We start from the raw sequence: 11725 nt of genomic DNA on the forward strand, positions 1-11725 counted from the left end.
TTTCTTGGAGACCTGTCATTTTACCAGAGCTCCCAAGGAGAAGGTTGCAGAATAGGCAGAGCTATCTAGATTGGTTGAGCAGTCATGATGTGTTTATGGTCTACAGGATCTTTCAAGGTAGAACTGTGGAGATTGTACCATGCAAGAGGAGAGGGCAAGCATGTCACATACTGGATACATTTCCAGATGCTGGAAAGTATGTAAAGTGCAAATAACTGAACCATAGCACAGAAATTGCTGTTTATAAAGGAACTCCAATTCTGAATTATACTGGTTCTCAAGGGCAACAAGTACTGAACATTTAAAAACCATTAAGGAAAATGGACTGAGAAATAAGACAGAGAAAGTAGCCTGCAACTCTGAACAGGTTCACAGAAATCTATGCTGGGAAATGATGTCTCCTCATATTTCAAATTCATAAAATGCTTGTTGGGAAACACTGAGTGCCTGCATTTTCTTTGGATTACATTGTGATAGATGGAAATAAATTATCAAGGTCTGATTTTTGAACCTGTGTTTAATTGGTTTCAGGGTGCCAAGGGACCAATGGGCACCATTTTAATGGAAGTAAGTAATCACCTTACAGCTAACTGTATACTACATGGAATTATCTGTCTTAGTCTTCCATTTATAAGCACTGGCAGCAATGAGCACAACTCACTGGTATGAAACTGTATCCTTTCCATATACTTGTCAGAGTGTGCAGTGGGTTCTTCCATTCTGCAAGCAACCAAGGAATGAGAAATAATTACGCATGTGGATTAACACCATGTCCAAACTTTTACCGACTGTTGGACTGTTAATATTCATTTATCTGTTTCATCACTCATATCAGTTTACCCACCAGCTCATGTTAGTGTTAATTTTTCCCCTCTTGTAAAGGAAGGCATTTCTTCAGCAACAGTTGTTTTCACTGGGAATAGAAGTGCAGGATTCAGAATCCTAATCCCATGTAAAATGAACACTTCTGAGTAAAGGCTCTATCAATCCTTGTATGGATGACTCCCTGCAGGCAATATTATTGGAGGTGTGTCCTCTCCTCCCTCATGGACCTCTCCCCTAAGTGAGTTGCCATTGAAATGCCCATTCTTTTATGGAAGTGCCTTTGACTGGTGATGTCCTAGATCAGTTTACTACACAAAATAAATAATGGATGAATGATTGCTTGATACTCCAGAACACTGTTAAATGCCAACAGACAAGGTCTAAAAAATGTGCCTAGTTCTTGCAGCAAGAGGAGGGAGTCCCCATGCTATTTGAAATAAGGATGAACTGGATTGTGTGATTCTGGATTTACTGTAATGAGAGTTATTTTAGGAGCTGGGATATGTCCTTCAGCTCAAATCAATAGTAGGATTCCCAGTCTGGGATTGTCTGGGATTTGCCATTAATTCCTTTTATATTTTGAACCTGCAGCCTTGTGAACTTGTGAATTTTACCCGAAAAAACTGCCGTAAGTGGGGAACATCTTCTCTTACCTCTGATTTCACCTAGTCACTCTTCTTAAATGTAATTTAAGAAGTTAAATATAAACTGGTAGTTTGTATCTGGGTTCAGTTTGACCAGTAGTTATTAATTTTGAGGAGGTTTCAGCAGGTGTATGAAGCAGACTTAAGCTTTTTGCTCATTTTCCTGTTTATTACAAAAACTACAATAAATACCTCTTTTCCTCATTAAAGATTAAATGAATCTTTGGTATTGTGCCAACACCCTTTGGGGAGTTCTCTGACAGAAGACAGCATTTGTTTATCAGGTGTCCTGCAGATTAAATGAGTTCTTGCTCAGACATGCAGGCTCAGCAGAGCCCAGGACAATTTTTTTAATTCTTATCCAGTAAAATGGCACTATTTCGAGTGTTTTATTGTAAGAAAGGAATGTGGTCTTGCACTGATGATTGTCTGAACTTTGAGTCAGGCTCTTTATCGAAAGCAAGTGAATATGTCACTATTTTAATGCATGTGAGTCCAAAATAATTTAATTGCTTTTCCTCTCTTCCTTCCAGCATGCTCATCAGGTAAGCCCATCTGGTTTCTGCACATCCATTCTTTTATAGATTTGAAGAAAAAATTAACAATGTTTGAGTTGCAGAAAGGTTCTCACACAACTTTTCTGCTTTGATATACAGACACATGTCCAGCTTATCCAACTGAAGTGGTATTTGCCTTGGATATGTCTGTCGATGTTACACCAGCTGCATTTGAAAGAATGAGGAACATTGTTATATCATTGCTGAAAACCATTAAGATCAGTGAAAGCAATTGCCCGACAGGCGCTCGTGTCTCTGTTGTTTCTTTCAACACCAATATGCGCTACCTCATCCGATTTTCAGAATTCCAAAAAAGCAACTTGCTACTGCAAGCAATCCAGAGAATCCCACTAGAGAGATCCACCGGAAAACGAAATATTGGGGCAGCCATGAGATTTGTTGCAAGAAATGTCTTCAAACGTGTTCGTCAGGGCATCCTCACAAGAAAAGTTGCTCTATTTTTTGCCAATGGTCCATCGCAGGATGAAGTTGCCATCAGCACAGCTGTGCTTGAGTTGAGTGCCTTGGATATCACTCCAGTGGTTATTGCCTTCAGTGAAGTGCCAAATGTCAGACGTGCCTTCTCTGTAAGTAGACAGCCTATAGAAAACTAAGTCAGTCACCCATTTGCTGAGTATCTGCTAGCATTTGAGTGAATCCTGCTCTCAAGCCAGTAAGTTCTACAGGAACTGTCCAATCCCTTATTAGAAATGGGTACATTAAAGGTTATTATTTTAAAAAAGAAACAGTGATTCACTTGACCATAATGATCACCATCTGACCTCTTTCGGCACATGAATTATTAATCACTTGTGCTTTTCGGGCAAATCAGAGAATTTCCCTAAAGTTGTGTTAATTTCACCTATTTACCTATGCCATTATACTTCTGAAGTTGTGACATGTAATAACTCTTTAACTAACAAACTGTGGCCTAGTTTGTAGAAAAATTAGTAGAAGGCTTCAAGCACACTAGTTTTTTCAAAAGAAAATCAAATTAGCAAAGCCCCTTTTCATATCTTTATTGCCATTCGTACAGGAAAAAATGATGAAATTTTGTTTTAAAATATTGCTTCATTTAAAAGATAGCAAACAAAAATATGTGGCTAGCACAGGTCTTTCCCACGAGAACTTCTTCTGTGTTTTATAAACAAAGATAAAGTTTGGGTGTTGTTAGAACAGTATCTCGAGATTTGGACAGTTCAGGCCTGGCCAATCAGGCCTAGGGGGAGGTTTCTGACTGACCAATCTGGGTGACCTCTGAAAAGTCTATATAGGTTGGATTCAAAATAATAAAGCTCTCTTTTCTATGCTATGCTGAGAATCCGGGTTTTCTTCTCTGCTAGTGGCTCAACAGTGACAAAAATAAACAGTCCATTTTACAAGGTACAAAAGGAAAGCAATTCTAAATTTATTTAAGGTTTCTTAATATAGATTTTATGTTCTCTGTCTTTTGAATTTGTTTTAATATAATTTGTGCTCAACTTTAACTTTTTCAAAACAAAATTCTTTCCAACTGTTATTTCCTCAAAATTGTCCTTCTAAAAGGAAATATGTTTACTTGTGCACGATAAAAAGTGCAAAACTTGGAGTCTAAGTTCTGATCTAGCAACATCTAAGTCAGCCCTTTATTATTCATATTATATTTATTCTCATGCAGCCTCATATTTGTCGGTTGATTAATGTATTTTTCTGGCTGAATGGTAATTTAGCAGAATAAAACATTACTGCTGACATATAAGAAGGAAGCTTACAGTTTATTGCCTGGGTTGCTCCACAGGATAAACATGAGCAAGAATCAGTATTTTCTTTACTTAGTATAAGCAGATTACAACTCTGAATGTGTGTGACAACATCTGGTGACTTTACATAAATCAGTTTTCAGAGAAGAAAAGTTTAAAAGACCTGCTTAGTAGGGGGAAAGGAAAAAAAATTCACTACCCAGTACTCCTTTAAGTTTACAATGATGGCAAGGCAACCAACCTCACCACCACCCCCCAGATAAATACAACTTCCCTTTTCCTTTCAGATGGACTTCTGCCCTTGCAGTTGAGAGATGGTGTGATCTTTATAATCCTATCAGTCTGTAGCTACAGATACTTAGTGGCTTTACTTTGCTTTAGGAGCTTCTGTTTTGAGAGAACTCACACAGTCATTGCCAATTTTAATTCTTTTGAAGAGTTCTATCTGTAACATTCTTTACAGATAGAACTCTTTAATTTAATTCTGTTGTGTATAACACACAAAGCCAAAGTTTAATGCAAAGAATTAATTATTTGCTCACCATTATAGCTTACCCATATATGTTCATTTCCTGTAGTAGTGTGATATTTTAGAGCCATTTTTATTTATCTTAGTCCACAAAGGAATGCTTTTCCATTGGATCACATTTGAATGGGTTGGGTGGTGGTCAGTGAAATTGTAGAATGTTGGAGCTTCTTCAGAGTTCCTCAGACATTTCTGTGGTCAAACCTTCTACTGTGAAAGATTATCTTTCTTCAGATGATCACAGGAAACACACAGGCTGTTCTCATGCTAGAACTTTCTAAAGCTAGAATTTTGTCTCCCAAGAAATCATCTTCACTCTTTGTCCCAGAAAGAGCTGAGATGTCTTGCCCTTTTCTCTGTAGAAAAATAGCACCCTGTTAAGAAAAGGGAAAGTGATAATCCTTCACTGTCAGAAGAAGAAAAAAAAAAGTCTTAATATATTTTGCCTGTCTTAATGTTACTTTTGTGTCTGCTTTAAACCATAGATTGATGACACTAGAAGATTTCAATTATTTGTTTGGGAAAGACAACAGGATGAAAATTTGGAGGGCATCACATATTGCACACTTTGCTTTGGTAAGATATTTTACAAATTGCATCTGTTGTATTGATCTATTTACCATTTCAGTACCAAATTCTATAACTTTTATTTTGCAATGTGATGTTGGGGAATTTTTATGGTGCATCTTAGAAACATCTGTGCTAAAATCTAAAAGAAAAATATTAATGAAAAAGGCATTGGTCAGAATCCTACTGCCATAAATGGTTCTACAAGGAGTTTGTAGAGATGAGTTAAGAGTCAATTCCTTATATACACTTGCACCATCACCAATCCCATGGATGTGTGCATGGAGCTCAGCCCAGCTCTGCTGCCCATAGGTGTCTCTGAGTGTTCCCATTTCAGGATGGCTACAAGACAGTGCTGTCACTGATTCTTGTCATCTCCAAGAGAAACTTCATTTCCTTACAGCGAGCTTTTCTGTCTCTGACATTCCTGCTTGCAGCCTGTTGAACCCCTTCTGCAACAGGGCCTTCTTGCCCTCTGTGACAGATATTTTCATGGTTGCAGAATACCATGGCTAAGGAGTTACAATTTTAACTTCCTCTTCAGTGGATGGTAAGAATTAGAATCTCAGAACCACAAAAGCTGTTCAATTAATTTCTGTCTCAACCATGTGAAATGAATTACTGTGTTTAGCATTTCCTTTTTAACAGAAACACACTTAAAATAGCAATATGATTTTAGGAAACCAGGCTCATTTGCTGTAAATTCTACACTGTGAGAGGGGGAGAAGCTGCTAAATGATAATATTTCAGAATGTTGAACAATGATCAGAGATGAAAAAATAGAGCTTGTTTCTGTGTCCTTTACAATGTTTAGATTTCAACAGAAGAAAATTTCTCAAGGGAACTGTTATCTGTGAAATTTTACCTTATGAGCATTTTTTTGCTCTTATGCATGAATAATTTCCCATGGTATCTCAAAACCTTCTTCAGCAAGACTCATCTGTTATTCCTCACTGGAAGAAAAAGATTTCAAGCTCCAAAATTGTTGGGGTTTTTTTGGTTGGTTGATTGAATTTATTACTAAAAAAATCAGAACAGGATAATGAGAAGTAAAATAAAACCTTAAAACCAACCACCTTGCCCCCACCACTCCCTCCTTCCCAGCTTTACCTCCTCCCCACCAATGGCACAGGGAGACTGGGAATGGGGGTTATGGTCATTTCATCACACAGTGTTTCTGCCACTGCTCAGGGAGAGCGTGGAGTCCCTCCCATAGGAGATAGTTCTTAATGAACTTCTCCAATGTGAATCCATCCCACAAATAACAGCTCTCCACAAACTGCTGTAATGTGAGTCCATCCCATGGGCAACAGTCCTCTCCAAACTGCTGCAGCATGGGTCTCTCTTCCATGGGGAGCAGTCCTTCAGGCACAGCTTGCTCCAATGTGGGTCCCCCACCGGGTCTTGTCAGAAAACCTGCTCAGCATGGGCTCCTCTCTCCACGGGTTTGCAGGTCCCTGCCAGGAGCCTATTCCAGCAGCCTCCTCTCAGACATCTGGTGTGGGGTTCATCCACAGGCTGCAGGTGAATCTCTGCATCCCCATGTGTCTCCATGGGCTGCAGGGGCACAGCTGCTCCACCATGGTCTTCAACACGGACTGCGGAGGAATCTCAGCTCTGCTGCCTGAAACAGCTCCTCCCCCTCCTTCTCCACTGACCCTGGTGTCTGCAGAGTTGTTCCTCTCACATATTTTCACTCTGCTTTTCTCTGGCTACAATTAAACCTGCTCAATAACTTTTCTTCTTCTTCCTGAATATGTTATCACAGGGGTTTTTTCAGCATTTCTAATTGGCCTTGGTCAGTGGCACTTCTCTCTTGGAGCTGGCTGGTATTGGCTCTGCTGGACATGGAGGAAGCTTCCATCAACTTCTTATAGAAGCCACTCCTGTAAAACCCCTCCCGCTACCAAACCCTGGCCATACAAACCTAATACAGATCTACAGGACTGTGTGAATTTTTTATAAATCATTGCTTTTGTTGTATTGCTAAATGGTTCACTGCCTATTGGCTCTTCCTCTCCAGATAAATGCAATCCAAGAACCAACTGTGAGGTGCCCTTTTTTCCCCCGGTTCTGATGGATATGGATATCACTTACATCATGGACAGCTCTCGTGGCATCAGCAGTGAAGAGTTTCAGAGAGCCAAAGACTTTGTGAGCAACATGCTGGATCAGTTTGTCATTTCCTCACAGCCAAACGAATCATATGGAGGCATCAGAGTGGCAGTGGTCCAACAGGCTCCCAGGGGCTTCCTGCCTGACAGAAACCAGACCCCAGTGGCCTTGGAGTTTGATCTAGTCACATACAGCAATAAAGATTTGATGAAGGAACACATCCAAGAGTCTATTCACCAGCTGGAAGGGCCATCAGCCATTGCTTCTGCTCTGCAATGGACGGTTGAAAATGTATTCTTTAAAGCCCCCAGACCAAGAAAACACAGGGTGATATTTACAATAGTCGGAAGCAAAACAAGCACATGGGACAGAGAAAGGCTGAGAGAGATTTCACTCGGAGCCAAATGCCAAGGATTCACCTTGTTCACTCTTGCACTTGGCAGCGATGTGAGTGACAATCAGCTGATGGAGCTGTCAAGCTCCCCTACAGATCAGCACTTACTGACACTGGGCAGGGTTTCCACACCAGAGATGATGTATGCTCAGAGGTTTAGCCGGGCTTTCCTAAATCTTGTGCAACGTAAGTATCACACAGTGGCATTTGCTTAAGTTATGGAAAGAAAGATAAATGCTGTGTAGAAAAAGGTAGTCAGTATATATGTACTATCATTCAGTTCCTGGTCATAACTTAGCTGCTGATCTTTCATGATTGGTTTACATCAGATGCTGGACATTAATGAAAGTGCCAGTAATGATAGAACAGCATTTTATTCTTAAGTAGTCTTTTTCCCTTAAGTTCTTATTTAAAGTATGGCTTTGTGGACTCCAATTTCACTAAAGATAGACCATTTTTCAGCTAAGAGAACACAGTCATATTCCGATTTAGGCCCACATTTCTCTTCAGACCATTGTCAAGTCCAGATTTACTGAGCTTTTTATGCCTATTTAAGCTTTGGGACAGGTAGAAGATAAATATTTAGCACATTTGACCTTAACCTCTCAACAGAGCAGAGAGAGGACTCACTTTTCAAGACACCTTCATGCAGGTTAGCCTGTCTTAGATGGAAACAAGAGAATATCAAAAAGGAAATTGTCACATTTAAAATCCTCATCAGAACAATATGCTTGGAGGTGTCAAATTTCCTATAGAACGATAGTGTATTATATTACAGAGCAATGCAAAAGTATAAAAGATTGATTTAGAAATCGTTCTCATCTAGCTGATCTGTATAATAATTTCCATTTTTCTGGACATAGTGTCAGTCACTGTGGATATAGTTTGATTATTTGATTATTGAAATATGCAAACTCCAGTTCACAAAAAAAGTCATGCAGTATTTTTTGTTAACCATAGTGGGATTTGGAGGACATTAAAACTCACCCATGTTATCTTTGCCTTCTCGCAGAGGAAATGAACAGTTATCCTTCACCTGAACTTCAAGAAGAGTGTGAAAACTTAGATCGGGGAGATATACAACAGGAAGCATCTATGACTGAAAGGTTGGGAATTGCCTATTTAACTTTTTGAGTGTGTACCTCTGAACATAAGATTTCTCCCTTTGGGTTAGTAGTTACATTCAAAGTAACTATAATAGAAATGGGATCAGGGTCAAAAATTTTTTTCATGTTATTCACATGGAATGAACCAGCCACATTTTTTAAGGTCATATTGATGCTTAATTTTTTTTTCCTCTCCTTGGAAGGATACCTTTTCCTGGAATGGCTGAGACTGGTTCCAGTCAAGTTTTAGAAGACATGGCAAAAAATGAAAGTAGTGTCATGAAGAGTATGAAAGAGAACGCCAAAGAACCTGCATACACAATGCCAGAAATGAGAGATGATTATGAGGGGAATGAGTTTTTCACAGAGGACGATGCTAAAAGGGAAAAGCCTCAAGAGTGTGGAAAAGCTCTGGAGAAGAACAAGAAAAACTTGGAGGGAACAGTAGAAACTAGAGGTGCCTGTAATGATTATGGTATGATTCTAGAATATGAAAATACTTTTTAATTCAGTGAAAAGACTAAATTGTGAAGGACTCAGTTGAATACTTATACAAGATGAAGAATTTCCAATAATTGCATTTTTCCAAAGCTTTTAGTCACCATATGTTTGTATTCAGTCCAAATATATATAGTAGTTAAAGACTGAGCTACAAGTGTCATTATAACTTCAGTTTTGATTTATAACTTTTTGTAATAATATCATATAAAGTTCTAATCCCCCTTACTAAAATAGTTGATTATTTTAAAATCCCAAAGTTGCACTGTAATTAGTGAGTTACTCCTGCTGCTAATTTAGCTCAACATGGAGGAACTAAATATAGCTCTGCTACAGTCTGTTCCTGCAGGAAGAACAGGATCCATCAGCAGAGGTATCAAAATATATATTCTTTGTGTTTTTAGCTTTGCTTCCTAATGATTCATTTTTTATTGCAGGTTTGCCATTAGATATAGGTATGGAAAGGTAATTGTGAGGTTATTTGTCACTAATGTTCTTTAAACACTACTGAGTGTTTTTATTGTTTAAACTACAGTTACAGAGAATTTATGGGAAAATAAATGAAAAGGTGTCTGCATAGTTTTGGGTGTGACAGCTCATTTCTACAGTTTTGTTTTCATCCCTCTCCACTCAAGAATGATTCTGGAAATGTGTGGTAGCCTCATTGATCATTAGAGAGGATCAGTAACATGAAGATATGTTACTGTTTATACTATATAAATAAAACAAAATAAAGTATTTCCTTTGAAGAAGTAGTTATGGTCACTGCTCTTAAGTGAGGAGTGATCTAAGTCACTTATGAGAGATGTAAGAAGTGCCTTCCCCAATCCAGTGTTGTAATTAGTGACCCAACAGTTTACTTCTAAAAACATGTAGCCCGGTTCCAGAAATTGCCTTTTGAGAGATGTACTTTGCGCTCATCTCTTGCTTGAGATTTTTGCTTTTCAGTTGATTAGGAGAAGGTTATGTCGTTTTAAATCTTTAAGTTGGGTAGTTGTATCTGTATATTTCTTTATTTCTCAGTTCTTCCCCTTTAATGTTGTACCAACACCAAAGTCTATAGATGCCTTTCTTTCTTCTTTTGGGTAACTCTGAATTTACATTGGTGAAAGATGATTAGATCTGTTCTTACTGAATACCAGATTGCTGCAAAGTATGCTTCTCTCACCTACTTTGCTAATTTATGCAATTTGAATTGGTAATACTCTTGGATTTTTCTGAGAGACTACCATGGATGGTTTAACAACCTATGTATATTCATATATGAAATTTTATTGATGGTTACCGGTATAAGAAGTTGGAATAAAGAAGAGGGGAATTATTAAAAGGTTTATTCTCCTAGTTCCTATGGACCAGGTATAGTAGTTTTAGAATAATTTTAATAGAAGTTTTATGTTAGAAATTCTAATTAAAATTTTATGCGAGAAAACTAAACACCTTTTAGCACTCCTTCTATTTATGGCACTGCAAATCCTTTTTCAGACATTCTTTCTGGGTAAAGCAATCATGAAAAGAGGGTCTTCAGACCACGCTGGCACTGTGGGGTTATAGATGAATCTTAATGAATCCTTGTAAGACCTTGAACACTGGCTGCTTCTTTTGTCTGACAGTTTGCATTGAATGTTACTTTTCCCTGAATTTCCAATGCTGAGATGGGCGGACCTTTCTTTCATTGAATCTGTCTCTTATTTTGTTTTTCCAGATGCATGTTACCTTGTCCAAGATAGCAGAGAATATCAGAATTATATTTTGCAGTGGTACTACAACAAAGACCAGAAAATATGTAATCAGTTCTGGTATGGAAGCTGTGGAGGCAATAAAAATAGATTTGAAACACAAGAATGTGGTTTCTTGTGTATAGAGTCTTCCTAGTGCAGAGACACTTAAACTACTTTCATTCTTCAGTTAGACTATTAGGTTGATGTAGAAAAGGCTTTCAAAGAGGAGGCTTTGCATAACCACTCGGCTCCCATATTTCAGTTGAAAGAAATAGTTGATTATAAAGTCATTATCTGGTAACTTAATTGCGAAAATAAAATTTAGGCTACTTCTCCATTGAGCAAACATGTTGAGTATTGAGAAACTTCTGTTAGCCAACAGTGTATTGTTTAAAAGGCATTAACTTTCTTCCATTTATACCAAAATGTGCACTTTCCGAATAAACCGCATAAAACAAAACAGCATGTCAGAGATTTTCATGAAATAACATCGCATGCAAGATGCTAACATCAGCAGGACCTGCTCACACTTAACAGCCCCATGTTGCCAGTGAGAAAGCTTAATGGAGGATGGAGGCTGACAGCAGTATGTTGTGGCCTGAACGAAGTCTTGCCACTGCTCAGTGCTGCTGGACTGGGCGTGCTGGAACTTCCATACGAGCTGCAGTCAAAGGCAGCCAAGTGCTGTGCCACAAATGATGCTACTCATGCATCTTTCTCAATCCCTTTGGCTGTGGAGTGCAGACCACACTTTGATTTCACTTGGAGGAATGAAATCAACTGCCTCAGGGGTGGAAACAAAGCTCTACTGCCATGGACTGATCCAGAATGCACTGGAACAGGGTGAAGTACTGCTGAACACCTGCAGTACATTGATGACATCATAGTGTGGGGCAATACAACAGAAAAGGTTTTTGAGAAAGGGAAGAAAATAGTCCAAATCCTTTTAAAAGCCAGTTTTGCCATAAAACTAAGTGGAGTGAAGGGACCTGCACAGGAGACTCAGATTTTTAGGTGTTCCTCCTGGCATCCTGGT

The 11725-nt window shown here is 38.6% G+C and overlaps 1 protein-coding gene across 1 annotated transcript in view; it reads left to right on the top strand.

Annotated features, from left to right (window-relative positions):
• The window catches only part of COL6A6 (collagen type VI alpha 6 chain), a 64445-nt gene extending 53424 nt beyond the window's left edge, over positions 1-11021 (top strand). Inside the window, exons 26-32 of the mRNA XM_085051244.1 lie at positions 1417-1453; positions 2126-2613; positions 4777-4867; positions 6882-7553; positions 8380-8473; positions 8677-8948; positions 10674-11021. Coding sequence (XP_084907370.1) covers positions 1417-1453; positions 2126-2613; positions 4777-4867; positions 6882-7553; positions 8380-8473; positions 8677-8948; positions 10674-10843 — 1824 coding nt within the window. The 3' untranslated portion in view covers positions 10844-11021. The remainder of the gene's footprint in view (positions 1-1416; positions 1454-2125; positions 2614-4776; positions 4868-6881; positions 7554-8379; positions 8474-8676; positions 8949-10673) is intronic.
• Positions 11022-11725: the final 704 nt, after the last annotated feature.

The sequence above is a fragment of the Lichenostomus cassidix genome, chromosome 2 (assembly GCF_008360975.1).
Source record: "Lichenostomus cassidix isolate B80296 chromosome 2, HeHo_3.0, whole genome shotgun sequence".
NCBI lineage: Eukaryota > Metazoa > Chordata > Aves > Passeriformes > Meliphagidae > Lichenostomus > Lichenostomus cassidix.